At 60.2% G+C, this 14,351-nt stretch overlaps 1 protein-coding gene across 3 annotated transcripts in view; it reads right to left on the bottom strand.

Annotated features, from left to right (window-relative positions):
• RALGDS (ral guanine nucleotide dissociation stimulator) overlaps positions 1-11,612 on the bottom strand; it is a 66,922-nt gene extending 55,310 nt beyond the window's left edge. For 2 of the 3 annotated variants that reach the window (XM_060300238.1, XM_030838426.2), the window contains exon 1: positions 11,492-11,612. In XM_060300238.1, coding sequence (XP_060156221.1) covers positions 11,492-11,509 — 18 coding nt within the window. In that variant the 5' untranslated portion in view covers positions 11,510-11,612. Of the gene's footprint in view, positions 1-5,067; positions 5,169-11,491 lie in introns of those variants that run through there. The other variant, XM_060300236.1, reaches the window with a different exon arrangement.
• Between the last annotated feature and the right edge of the window lie 2,739 nt (positions 11,613-14,351).

Here is a 14,351-nt window from a genome sequence, read left to right as displayed (position 1 = left end):
CCTAAACCGGAGTCAACGACCTCCCTAGTATTTCTGCTGTTCACTGAGATGCCAGTGTGGATATCATTTAATTGTCACAATGTGTGAGGCAGTTTTGCAGGTGAGCTTGGGGACAGAGCTCAGAGACGGCACTGAACTCACCCAAAGCCACACAGCAGTCTGGCTTTGGGGCTGTTGTTCCCAAGCTGCTCCCAGCTTTTCATAAGAGCCGAGGGAGAGTCTATCCTCGAGGTGCCCTTCCATGGGCAGGGGGTCCCTCTTTACATGAAGGCCATCGGGGGCCTGAGCCTCAGAGTGACTTGTGGAAGGCCACACGCCCGAACCGGGAGGCTTTGTCCCCTCTTCCAGGCTGGGGAGACGTGGGGACTCCTGGGAACGGCAGAGCCACAGGGAGCATCTGCCAGGGGAGCTGGGAGGGAGAAAGACAGAGGGAGAGCTGAGGCTTGGCCCCGCCCCAGGCAGGACAGTAACCCAGCGGTCAGCTGCTCTGACTACTGATTCATTGGCCACAGGGCTCCCCTGCTCGGGCTGTCCACCCGTCGGCCCCTTTAACCAGCCCGCTGAGTCACACAGTTTGCCGAGGATCTGAGAATCCGGGCCCTGCCCCAGCTGCTCCCCATGGCTTTGCGCCAGCAGGATCTAGCCGGGCCAAGGGTGCCAGCGGCCCCCTCCCGTGGCAGCCGAGGACAGTTCCCCGCCCCTTCGGGCCTGCACCCGCGTCCAGCTCGGCAAGGAGCTCAACATCCAACTCCATGGATTAGAGTGGCAGCCACGAGCTGGGGCTCCAGGTAGACGGAGTCTGGACTCAAACCCAGAGCCTGCCACTCACTGGCTGGGGGAGTTGGCAAGTGACTTTCTCCCCACCCCGCGCTGAGCCTGGTCCGAAGCCACACATGGGGATGACCTCTGCTTCCAAAAGCTCGCATGGGTTAAATGCAATATCGGATGGAAGCACTTAGGATGGGGCCTGGCATAGGCCACATGTTCAAAAAACCTTATCCTCAAGTAGCCTAGGACACTCTGTGGGGAAGAATCAGTGGTTTTCCTTTTTAATCCCCAAATCGGGACTGACTGACACTGTCGTAAAATGCAATTGAAATGTCGCGGCAACATCCAATTGCCGTAAAAATCTCTAAGCAATTTCAGTTTATCTTGCATCCCTGAGGGACTGGTAACGGGGTTTTCAGCCTGCACCATCTGCAGACCAGAGTGGCCCCGGGGGCCCAACTACAGCACCACACTCAGACCACCACTGATTAACTGAGCAGGTACTAGATGCCAGGCCCTGCTCAAGTGCTGGGAATATACCAGGGAATGAAACAGATAAAGATCAGCTTCTGGTCCTGCAGTATAATAAGTAAAATACTTGTTTGAAGGCAAGCATGCTAGAGAAGAAAAAAATAGAATAGAGTAATGGGATTGGAGAGCTGCAACTTTAAATAAGGTGGACGAGCTGAGAAAGTACCACCAATAAAATGTTAATAAAACAATCATCCAGGGCTTCCCTGGTGGCGCAGTGGTTGAGAGTCCGCCTGCCGATGCAGGGGACGCGGGTTCGTGCCCCGGTCCGGGAAGATCCCAGGTGCCGCGGAGCGGCTGGGCCCGTGAGCCATGGCCGCTGAGCCTGCGCGTCCAGAGCCTGTGCTCCGCAACGGGAGCGGCCACAGCAGTGAGAGGCCCGCGTACGGCAAAAACAAAAACAACAACAACAAAAAAAACAATCACCCACTGTGGGATTGGTTCGTGTCTCACCACTCAGTTGGGCTATAAGCTCAATCTGCCCCGTTCGCCCTCATACCCAAGTACCTGGAACGAGGACCGGCCCGTGGTGGGTTCTCACACTGCCGATGGGCAGATGGATGACTGTGTCACTCACACGTGCACACGCACACCATCACAGGAGTGCAAAGGCCACTGTGTTCTAAGCATCTTTTCAGTTCTTCCCTCTCTTATTGGAACGGGTCTAAGCTCCTTGATAGCAGGGACACTGTTCCCTGACGTATCGACCCCTGAAACATTTCCTGGCACACCGTGGGCTCTCAACAAGTACTCCGTGGTCCAGGTGGTCCCTCCGGCTTCTAAGTTCCTGGACTCGAAAATATTCAGGGTTTGGGGCCAATGAGCTCCATCTGGGAAGATGACCAGGAAAGCTTCCTGGAGGAGGTGGTGAGGCTAGAGAGGAGCCTGAGGAATGGCAAAGAGGAAGGGCGAAGCCCAGTCTGCCAATCTGCCATCAAAACGCTTTCCAGAGAGTGGGGCTGGGAGCACAGGTGGAGGGCATGCCCAGGCAGGAGCAATGGGGAAGCCAGGTTTTCTGGAAAACAGGAGCCTGGAGGCTCCCAGAAGCCAGCCTGCCTGGGGATGTCGGTCGGGGGAGGTGGGCAGTCGATTCAGCTCTGGTTCCACCTGGGGTTTTTTTCTCCTTCGTGAGTCCCCAGCTCAGTAACAATTCTTCGGGAACGGGTCTCTGCTCGTCGGGTAAGCAGAGCTCGCTCTGGCGTGGTTAGGCCTGGCCTAGAGAGCCCCTTCCCGAAGCCCAGCCAGGCCTACTGAGGCTGGGGTGGGGGCGGGAGCTGAGCCCACAGTCAGGCCCCTGTGCCCAGCGGGGCCTGGTCAGTCAGGGCTTCAGGGCCAGGGGAGGCAGGACAAACGGGCTCTTGTGGTGAGGAGGCTGCCTGCCGTGCCAGGGACACTGCGTACCCGGCGCTGCCACCCACCCGCCTGCGGGGGCCCAGGGCCTGGGAAGCGGGGCTGCCCTTTCAGAGGGGGACCTCCTGAGCTGTCCTGGCCTCTGAAAAGGACCTGGGGCTCCAGCTGGCTGCGGGAGATGGTGGGGCTGGTGCCCACTGCCTTCTTTCTCACAGTTCTTCTCCAGCAGGACGGTGGGGGGTGGGAGGGCGAGAGGGTGCCCTGGGGCTGAGTGACGGTTTCACGGCCTTTGTCCCACCCTCCCACCGTCCTCTGTCCTTCTGCCAAGCCCTGGACTTTGCTCCTTCCTTGGTTCCTCCCACAGAAGGCGACACTCCAGGGCCTTCACCTGCTCATACCTGGGACAAGGGACAGGGGCGCCAAGGCACCAGCTGGCCTCCTCTGCCTGGGGACCCTCCAAGAGCTGTATAGGTCTCCACGCGACCGCAAGAGCGTGCCCACGCGTGCCAGGCATGTGCTAAGCACTTTAGAGCCCTGTGAGCTGGGCACACTTCTCAACCCATTTAAAGATGAGAGGTTGAGAGGTCCGGCCTCCTCATGGTCAAGGCTTGGGCCTGGTGCTCTGAAAAGGCAAGATGCCTGCATGCTCGCATGTGCACACACGCCTGTGCTCTCACGATCCAGGCTCTCCCTCCCCCAGGCACCAGTCGTGAGTCTGCACGTGTCCTTTCACACGTGTGCTCACTCAGCCACTGCCGGACTGCCGTGCCCACTACTGGCACGTGATGACAGACGTGGTCACAAATTCACTCAGACGTGCACATATTCACCCAAAGGCAGGGGGATGCTCCCAAGACATTCGCATGTCCATGTGCAGGATGGGACACCCAACCCCAGGAGCCTCGCCTGTACCTCACACTGCCAGGCGATGGCCACCCCATGTCCCCAGACTCAGTGAGCACGCTTCCTCAGGGACACCCCATGCCTGCTCCCGGCAGGGCTGGTGAGAGAGGAAGGAGGCCCGTACTCTGTGCTGGGATTTCCTGGTCCCAAGTGGCCGTGAAAGAAACTGTTTTTGAAATCCTGGAGAATGGCAGTCGTTGCAGTCGTCTGCCGTGACGTGGACGCGGCACTGCCCACCTACAAGCTCCCTGCCCCCAAAGTCCGCAGCTGCCACCTCCCTGGCCACCCAGGGCCTCAGGCCAGGTGGACTGCCTCGCCCTTGAACTTCAACCCCGAGCAACTAGAAGGTCAAAGGGCAACCTTCCAGTCCGCACCTTCCAGTCCCTATGGGGGCAGCGGTGTGGGGGGTTGGTCAGGGGCCTGGAACGCAGGCTTTAGGGAAGAAGGCTACGCAGGGAAAGCTCACCGTACGGCCTGGACAATCTTCTCAGCTTCTCTGGGCCCGTTTCCCCAGCTGGAAATATGCGGGGATTCAACTTGGCGCCCTGCCCCCAGCTCTCCAAGGGTGGTCAACACTGCTTGTCCACACAGCTGGTGGGCCACACGGCCACCTGCCTTTCTTGAAGGGTTAAAGGCATTTCCTGCCACCTGCAGAGGGCTTGCCTGTGCCCGTGCCAGGTGCTTCAGGGACATTTCACACACCTTGACATCCAGGGAGTCCACAGGTGAGGCAAGCAAGGCAGGGAGGAGCGAAGGCATCTACCTGTCTGGATGCCGCAAATCGCCCCAGACTTCTCTCTCCCCTTTGACCTCTAGACAGCCTCACCTCCCACATGACCAGGGGCCAGGGCCTCCCTTACAGATGGTGATGGAGATGGGCCACAGCCCAGACAGATGGGGGTGGGTAGCAGCAAGAATCTCGTTGGAACAGATTCATTTCAGATGGTGGCAGCCCCAATGGCTTCAACACTGTCCTCCTCACCTCCCCCCCACGTTCTCACCCTCCCAGTTCTGAGCTGGACAGTTACTGGGAAAGGGCCTCTTGCGACAAAGGCCTGTGGTCACGGTGGAGTTCCAAGAGTGGAGGGGCTGGGAGGTGGGTAAGTTTTGGGGCTCAGGGTCACTCACTGGCCAAGGGGACTTTCCTCTCCACCGTCCAGGGTCACCCCCTCCCCACCGCAGCTCCAAAGAGTCAGGTGGGCACACCTGGACTCTCAGGTGGTACCAGAGAAGAGGCCCTGTGCCTTCCCCCAGTAAACCGGTTCTGGACCCCAACCCAGAAAGCGGGGACGATCTGGGGTGCCCCCCCCCAGCCCCGGGGTGGACCCGCCCCCTCTTACCCTGAGGGGTGGGGTGGAGTGGGGGAAGGGCCCAGCTGCCTCACTTCGGTGAACTGAGCTCCCTCCCTGCAGAAAGCCCAGGGTGGGTGGGGGCAGTGCCCCCGCGTCTTGGTTCCCTCCCGCGCCGGTGGCCTCCTGCCCGTCCTCCCCGGCCGCCCGCGGGGCTGGGGCTCACCTCGTCCGCCCGCGCGCTCTGCGGGACCACCAGCATGAACGCCGGCAGGGGCGCGCCGCCACGCCCCGCTCCGGGCACTGCTGCCGGCGCCCGGGTCCCGGGCCATTGTCTGCGCCGTCCTCGCCCCGCCCCCTCCTCCCGCTGCGCTCGAAGAGAGGGCTGGGGACGGGGTTGCGGGAACTGGGCAGTCAAGGCCAGGATCGTCCGGCAGCCCCGCGCTGCCCGCACGCCGAACACAGGTGTCCAGCACCGGGTTACCGGGTGCCGCCGGAGCCTCCCCCAACCCTGGAGGTGGGCACGCCCCCTCCCCGTTTGACAGATGCGGCCAGGGAGGCACAGAGGGGTGAGACGATGGCCCGAGGTCACTCAGAGAGTGAACGGTCACGGTCAGTCTAGAATCCTGGCTCGGGGTCACCAGCAGTCCCACTCCTCCCTGCCCAGCTCCAAAATCCAACCACTGGGCAGCCTGGCCCCTACCAGAGTGGGGCCAGCCTCTCCTCCCTTCCAACACGCCACCCTGTCCTGTGGTCGAGGGGCTCCTTCCTGGCTACCCACAGCCCTCATCCCTGTTCTTGGGGCTGCTGGGCACGGGGTCGGCGCCCACAAACTAAAGCAGCCCCTAAGAGGCCCACAGGGCCGGACTGCCTTCCATCCCCGTGGCACCCCATTTCCTCACACTGGGGAGCAGTGAGCCACCACGGGTTTAATGCCTGTTCCAGGACACTGAGTGCTAAGCACTGAGCTGGGATACAGACACAGGTGTCCATCTCCAAAGCCAGTGAATGGCCTTAACCACGAGGCCGCCTGCCTCCCCTGGACCGTGGAGACGGATGCAGATGGGCAGATGAAGAAGCAGTGCCTGGCCTGGTCCTGGTCCCTCACCCTCCCACCCCAAGGCCCCATAGGTGGCATAATTTATGCACTGAATGGTGAACACACGGGTACAAGGGTAGCTGTGACTACAGACGGGGAAACTGAGGCTAGTAAGAAGGGGCATGCCAGGGCCACACAGCCAAGTCTCCAAGGCGGCCCAGAACAGAAATCTTCTATCTCAGCGCTCTACCCGTCGCCCCCTCCAGCAACACCCTGCGTTGCCGCCCTGCTCCAGGCCCAGGTGACTCATGGCTTCAGCGTGCAGGGGGTGCAAAGCACAAGACACCATACTCCCCCCAACCCTGGCTGGTACTGGGTTCCACCTGCTGTGCCCTCTGACCCTGCACTTTATGACATTCTGCTACCATCAACTGTCACTCAGGTGTCCAGGAAATAGCCGTTGCTAGGAGACTGGCCTGATGCAGGTGGCTGGCTGGCAGGGTGGGGCAATGGGGAGCGGGGAGCAGGCTAGGGTTTCCCTCAGGAAGACTCTGAGGTTGAGGCTGCTGGGTGGAAGAGGAGGGTGTGGTAGACCAGCCACAGAGTGGCTAAGGCTACACACACGCCATGGGAAAGCCCCAGCCCTGAGCCTTCCTGCAGGCAAGTATTTTGGGGACCCGTAGTTGCCAAGCAACTCCTCCCGGTTGCCATGGGAACTCTCCTTTCTCCTGGGACTTATCATTTTTAGGGGGATGCCCTCTCCTCTCCACCTCCTCACCCTGGCCTGGCTGCCCTGGGAGGAGACACTGACGCCCCAAAACCTCATTCCCCCACCCCCAGGGAGACCACTCAGCCGTGACCCTAAGAGAAGACTCACTGAGGTTCAAAAACCCAGAACCCTAAGAAAATGCAGAGAACAGAGTCCAAGGCCTTCATTACAGCGGGGTGAGGACAAAGGGGTTCATTAGCTCTGTTTACGTCTCCACTCCCGCTGTTAACCACCACCTTGGGGCCTGCCCTGCCCTGACCGTTGGGAGCTCACTGTAATTGGAAGGAATTTGCCCCCAACGCCCATGCCCATGCCGAGCCCCTCCCAGGCTTGTCTGCACGCAGGGACGCGCCCTCACCAGGCCTGCCACTATCTAGCTGTGGGAGTCCCTTGGCCTTCCAGGGCCTCAGTTTCCCAAAAGTGAGGATGGCAGCAGTGCTGATCTTGCAGATACAGCGAGACACTGCAGCCCAAGGCCAGACGCAGGGAAGGTGCCATGGGCTGGCTGTCGTTACAACAGGCATCTCCGCAGCCCGGGATGGAGGTGTGGGAGTGGCCTAGAACTCTACAGAGCGTGGCCCCGTGGCCAGTGTGCCACTGCTGGCCGAGCGGCCACCAAACCCAGGTCCCCAGGGTCCCAGCCCAATGCCTTCCCCACTGGATCTATTGCTTGTCCTATACCCTTGTCCCTCGTGTCTATGGTCAGATCCCCTCAGATGGGAGTCAAGGTGCTCCGCACGGGCCAAGTGCTCAGCTCTGAGGCCCTCGATGAACATCCGCTGCGTAAATCCCTCAGTGACCCACCGCCAAGGGCTACTGGCCCCGGCCTTGTGAGTTGCGGAAGCGCCCAAAGGACACAGGAAGAAACGGCCTCCACTTCCCGGGCCAGGGCCACGCGGGGCACTTTGCTGCATCTCAGTGATGCCTCGGGGAGCCCAGGGGCCCTGGTCCTCGGCAACAGATGGTGCTCCCTGCTTTGTACAACCGGGCAGAACCCCACGAGGCAGGCCGTGGGAGAGCTCAGGCAGCATCGCCCCCTTTGGGCAGGGTCTCTGGGGAAGGGCCCCCTCAAGCATTGACCTGCTCGGCCTGCCCACCCATCCCCATGGCTGCCTTCTGTGATCCCCCCAACATCTGGGACGCACGGACACCCGGCCGGCGGTAATGGGAGAGCTGTCTGGAAACCACCCCCGGTGTAATCATAGCTGCAGGGCCCCTGCAAGCAGCTGAGAAGGGTCGGCTCAGCTTGCAGGTATAGCAGGAAACGAAAAACTAACCCTTGTGGGTCTGACGGGGTCGGGCCCCGTGGCGGCCCATCCAGGTCGCCACCCAGTCACTACCCCGGGGCCCCGCCTCGTTTGATTTCCTCCGCAGCGCGTCACCTCTGAACTGACTGTGCTCCTGGACTGTTTACAATTTTGTGTCTGTCGTCTCCTCGCAACTGGAAGGTGAGACCTTTGTCTACGCGCCGCGGCTGTTCAGAGCCGCGCCGGGGCCGTGGCAAGGAGGGCACAGCGCCACCTGCTGGTGCTGCGTCAGGACGCGCCGAGCTGGGGAGCCGTGCTGTCCCCGACAGGGCACCCCCAGGCTCCACTCACACCCCAAAACCTCCAGCCGGGGGCCAAGCCCTGGAGACCTGATCAGACCCCAACTGCTGCTCCCATCCCTGAGGACACCTGGGTACCTGGCCTTCGGGGGTAGAATCACTTCTGTGTCCTTGTTGTGGACTGAACTGTGTCCCCACGAAAGGTAAGTTGAAGTCCTAACCTTGTGCACCTGTGAATAAGACCTTATTTGGAAATAGTCTTTTTTTTTTAGGAGCACTCTTTTTTTTTAAAATTAATTTTTACCGGATTATAGTTGATTTACAATGTCGTGTTACTTTCTGCTGTACGGCAAAGTGAATCAGTTATACATCTACATATATCCACTCTTTTTTAGATTCTTTTCCCATATGGGCCATTACAGAGTACTGAGTAGAGTTCCCTGTGCTATATAGCAGGTTCTTATTAGTTATCTGTTTTATATATAGTAGTGTGTACATGTCAATCCCATCTCCCAATTTATTCCCCCCACCGCTTTCCCCCTTCGTAAGCATAGGTTTGTTTTCCACATCTGTGACTCTATTTGTTTTGTAAATAACTTCATTTGCGCCATTTTTAAAGATTCCACATATAAGCGATATCACATGATATTTGTCTTTCTCTGGAAATAGGGTCTTTGCAGACATGATCAAGTTAGGCTGAGGTCATACTGGAGTAGGGTGGGCCCTAATCAAATGACCAGTGTCCTTATAAGAAGAGGGAAAACTGGACACATACACACAGAGGAGGCCATGTGAGTATGGAAGCAGAGTTTGGAGGGATGCGTCTACAAGGCAGGGAACGTTAAGGATTGCTGGCAACCACCAGAAGCTGGCAGAGGCAAGGAAGGATCCCCTCCTAGAGTCTTCGAAGAGCATGGTGGCCTCCAGAACTAAGAGAGAATAAATTTCTGTTGTTTTGAGTCACACAGTTTATGGTACTTTGTTACAGCAGCTAAAGGAAACTAATACACCACTCCACCTCCAGTGGACCAAGTCCCACCTCTGCTACCCCAGCCAAGTGCAGCCAAGCCAGTGTTCCAGGCAGAGCCCAGGAACCTGATGACCACGCAGGTGACCCGGGGCAGTGAGGATGGAGCGCAGGTGAGCACTTGGAAGATGCCAGACCCAATCATCATTCTCATCTTCAGCATCATAACCTCCCCTCCTCAAATCAACCCTGACCACAGGACATTTCCTTCCGGAATATCTCTCTGCACCCACCCATTGCCTAGATGAATCCCACCAATAACCCGAGAATGATCTCAGAGACGGACCCCTCCCTCACTGAGCCTCAGCTGAGACCACAGCCCAGCCTCCTGGGGGACCTCGAGGCAGAGGCTCCCAGCTGAGCTGAGCCTGCCTCCTGGTCACAGACACTGAGAGGGTCAGTGTTTGTCCTTGTAAGCGCTACGTTGGGGGATGCTGTCGCCGGGCACAGACACCGGGACGTCCTTCCAGGTCTTGCCCTGCCCTCCTCCCCGCTCTCCTTCTCAGCTCTCCCAGCCACACTGGCTCCTGTCTCACTTCCTCCTGGCTACAAAATCTTCTGTTTCCAAGTCTCTGCACCTTTGACCTTCCCCCAGGCTCACTGCTCACAGAGTGTGCAGGGCTAGGCTGCTCTTGTCTCTCTGGTCACAGCATCAACGTCACCTTGGAGGCCTTTTAGACCCTCCAGGGGCTCCTGGCCCTCCTTCCAGGGCCCTGACTCATTCCCTAGAGCACTTGCTCTTCTCTCTCACGGGGATTTGCTTTCCTGCTTTTGTCCATCTGCCCTTCCAAGCTGTAAGCTCCTGGGTGAGTGCCCAGGGCACAGTAGCTGAATCAATAGAGGATCTTGGAGCCCCCTCCTGCCTCTGAGCAGCTCATATTGTGGACCTGGAGGCTAGCAATAAAAGGTGCCTGTTGGGTCGGAGGCAGGGGGATGCCCAGAATGACTCCCGTGTGCCCCTTCCCTGCTCCAGTTGCTCCATTGAGCAGAGTGAGCACAGCCCGCCCCCTGGTGGTCATCCCCAGCACTGCAGCCCCAGGCAGGAAAACCAGAAAACAAAACACACACCTTTGTTTGGGTGTAGTCAAGGCAGCGACTCTCCCTACCCCGGAGGGGCAAAGGAGCAGGACATGCCGGCTCCAGGGGCGATGTGCAGAACCTCAGAAGCCTCTCTTGCTCCCCTCTTTCCCGCCACTGTCCTGGTGTCCAGTTCACTCCGGACGCCTCCTCACTCCAACCAGGGCAGTGACTCCACCCACTTCCAAATGAGGACCCCCAGGTGCCAACAAAGACGTGGTCCAATGCTCTGCCTCATTCTGTACCACCCAGGTCCCCAGGTCCCCAGGCCCCCAGGCTGCCCCCTGCTCAGAAGGACCTCGAAGGAGTAGAAAGCATTTTCTACTCGGAAGAGTTGGAGCACAGTGGGTCAGGGATGGAGAACCAAGGCCAAAAGACTCTTCTACGAGCTGCAGGACCCTCGGGATCACTCCATCTATGCACCCCAAATTACAGTGGAGTAAACCGAGGACTTCTCTCCTGTAATTCCCTCCACACTACGGGGGAATCTCATCCTAGTTCCAGGCGCCCAGAGTGGTGGATGCAGGACCCGAGGAACTGTCCTCTCCAGGCTGCCCTGGGGATTGTTCCTGCCTACGCCGACCCCCGGGAACCTTGGAGACGCCCAGCCCGTCTGCCTGGCACCTCTGTCCCTCACGCTTTGAGCCCTGGGCATGTTGCCAGGAGACTAGATGGTCCTGCCCCGTGGTAGAGCTGCCTCCAACCAATTTCTTCTTTCCCCCTTGTCACTTCTGTGTCCACTCTCCTCTGGATCTACGCCATGGTCCCCACCTGTGAAGTCAATGTGTGTGTATGTACCTGTGGGCGCGTCGGGATACCGAGAGGAAAGGGCCCCTCATGGGTGGGGGTGAACAGGGGTCGCCCGGAATCTTAGGGGCTCTCATTCCCAAAGGAAACCCCATGATAGTGGCTGAGCACTGGCATTGGAGGCTGGAACCCTCCCTTCTCTTCTGGACTCTGCCCACCTCGTGGCCCCGGGCCAGTCCGTGTCTTTCTCCTGGCCTCAGTTTCCCAGCTGTACCAGGAAGGGTGGGACGCGGAACTGTTGCGTAAGCGCGCGCTCAGCGTGGACTCGGCGCGGTGCTCCTTCCCGGCTGGATGGGGTGCGGGCGGGGGGGGGGGGGCGGGCACGCGGTCCTTCCTCCACCCCCTGGCGGTGGGGAGGGCGGTCGCGGCCGGGCGGGGCACTCACCTGGCAATCTACCATCATCCTCAGCCCTGGCAGCACATCGCCGGCCCCAGGGCGGGGCCCAGGGCTCGCAGAGGCCGCTGGCCTCGGCCCGCGCGCGGCGCAGGGGGGCGCCCGGCTGCGGGGCTCATGGCGCGGCCTCCCGTCCCCGCCGGGCCCGGGGCTCCGCCAGCGCCACCGCCGCCGCCAGCGCCGCTCCCATTGTCTGCGCCGCGCCGCCGGCCGCTCGGGCCCCGCTGCTGGGTTCCGCCCGGGCTCCCGGGCTCCGGCCGGGTGGGCGGGGACCGCCGCGGCCCCGCCCCGCCCCGCCCCTGCCCTGCCTACCGCAGGTGTGAGGGGCGGACCCCGCCGAGCGAGCACGGGGACGCGCAGCGGTCTCCCTCTCGCCGGGTGACGCGGGTGGACCCCGCCGGGGCAGCAGGGCCTAGAGTCTACGGCCGGGAGCGCACACGGGGCCTGCGCGGGCCCGTGGACGTCGCGTGCACGTGAGCCCCGCCTTGCCGCGCGCTCGCGCGCAGCGCACCGGAGAGTCACAGCGCGTCTCCCACCTCCGCCACCTGCTCTGTTCCTCCTGTGCCCCCTAGGACCTCCAGCCGCCCCAAACGCAACCGGGCGGGGGCTGGGCCGGGTGGTAGTGTAGACCTGGAGATGTGAGATTGTACACCCCCATCCTTCCGTCCTACCCCGTATGCCACCTGCTGGGGCCAGCTCAGCGCATGAGCGCATGGCTGGGACAGGCAGTCCTGGAGGCGGCAGTGGACACGGGGTACAGAAAAGAAGTTCAAGCCGCCCCTACCACCACCCCCCCTACACTCCCTTCCTTGTTTTCCTGGCAGGACTTCCGGACACGAGGTCCAGCCTGTCGCCAGCTGCAGCCCTGGCTGGTGAAAGGGGGCTGGAGGAGCCCAGGGAGGAGGGGCCCACCACTGGCTGAATGACTGTCGGCAGTAGTTAGTGTTAGTAAGAACACCCCCTGGGTGCTCCGTGATTTTGACTTTTTATTTGTGAACAGTGGCCTCAGCTCTCAAGGTCACTCAGCTCTAAGTGAACAGGGGACTCAGAATCATTGCTCTACCTTCACTGAGCCTGCACTGACCATCAGAGGCCTTGTCCTGTGTTGGGCGCCCTCAGCCAGACGACCTCCTGAGTCCAAGCACTTTGGGCACCTTCCCCCTGCTTTAATCCCCAACACTCCCTCCCAAGGTCAGAGGGACTGACCTTATCTTCAGTGGAGGAAACTGAGGCTCTGAGAGTCACCACACGAGCTTGCCTGTCACAGGGCTGTGACGTGGCCCCGCTGTGGGTTTCAACCCAGATCATTCTGACCTCAAAGGCTGTGGTTGCACAGGAGCCCAAGGTTGTGGCCTCTGAGCCCAGCCTTGGAGGTGAGTCCCTCTTGGATGGGGGGCTTCAGGGAGGGGCGCTGCAGGCAGGGGCTCTGTGGGGGGGAGGGCTTGGTGGGGTCCCTGGGGGAGGAAGGCTGTAGGGAGGCTGGGGTAGGAGTGAGGGGTGCACACACTGGGGAGGGTGTCTGGACCAGACCATACAGGGGTCTGAGTGTGGGGCAAGGAGTTGGGGATCACTGCAGGTTGGGGGCAGCAGGGGACACGATCCATGTGGCTTTATCAGAGCCACAGCATCTCAACTGGAAGGTGCGTTATTCACCCCACCCAAGCATGCATCCCTGAGATGCAGCCAGGGATGGGGTCTGCCTCAGTTTCCTCCTTTGCACAGTGGGGGCTATGATGGTCATCTGCCCTCTCCCAGGGTTGGGCATGTTGCCTAGCTAGGTCCCAGACCTATCTACTTCTCCAAGTACGTGCCCAGAAGTCAGTGCCCAGAGGTCTCCCAGCCATAATCCCATTTGATCGTCACCCCAGGGCCTCAGAGAGATAGAGTAACCTGCCCAGCATCCCTCGTGTGCTAGGACAGACTCAAACCCGTGTTCTCTCAGCTGCCTCACATTCATGCAGTCATTCAACAAACATTCATGGAATGCCTCCTGGGTTTCGGGTACCAGGGTAAACCTGGCTGACCGCCATCTGTACCCTCTTGGGGTTTACCAACTGGGGAAAGGGGTGGAGATGGGCAGAACACTGTCAATGATGACATAGGGATGAGGATTTATGGGAACACTGAAAGGCACCCACCCTGGAGGGGGAATAAGTCAAGGCAGGCTTTCTGGAGATGTCAGGAGTCTGTCCCCAGGAATTGGTCAGGTGATTGGACAGGGAGGCCTGACCAGCAGGCCGTGTGAGTGGAGGTGTGCAGGGCCAGGCCCTGTGGCAGAGCAGGGATGCTGGACTGTAGGGAGTGGGGAGGTGGCAGGTGGCCATGAGGGGACAGCAAGTTTAAGTTTCAGGGGCCTCCCTGGCAGGGGGCACTGCAGACATTTTGCATCTGTAATTTTGTCTATTTCTATTTCCGGCACTCCCCCTCCCTCTGCTGTGTTGGGCCTGTCTCCTGCCAGCCCTCCCACTCCTACCAGTCCCCTTCTTCCCACCCACGGAGCAGCTCTGGCCCCAAGCCCTCAGCTCCTCTTTGGAAAGTAGCCCGGACCCCGGTTTGGGCCCAGGAGTTGGGCCCTGTAACCCACTCCACTGTGTCTGAGGCCTGCGCCCTGGGATGGAGACCAGGGTAGCCATAGTGCCTGCGGTTTGAGCCACGGCTGAGCAGGGCCCATCAGCTGGGCTGGGAGTGAGAAGGGGCTCACTTCCCCGCAGCAAGGATGGTGCTGCCCGGGCCTCAGGGCCTCAGGGCCACCTGCTCCTGAGGGCTTCTCTGGTCTCCACATTAAGGGCGCTCTCCATGCTCCAACATGGAAGCTCCTTGAAGGCAGGGCCTGCCCATTCAACACTGCTGG

This window comes from Globicephala melas, chromosome 6 (genome assembly GCF_963455315.2).
Source record: "Globicephala melas chromosome 6, mGloMel1.2, whole genome shotgun sequence".
NCBI classification, from domain to species: Eukaryota; Metazoa; Chordata; class Mammalia; order Artiodactyla; family Delphinidae; genus Globicephala; species Globicephala melas.
This window is presented reverse-complemented; position numbering and strand designations above follow the sequence as displayed.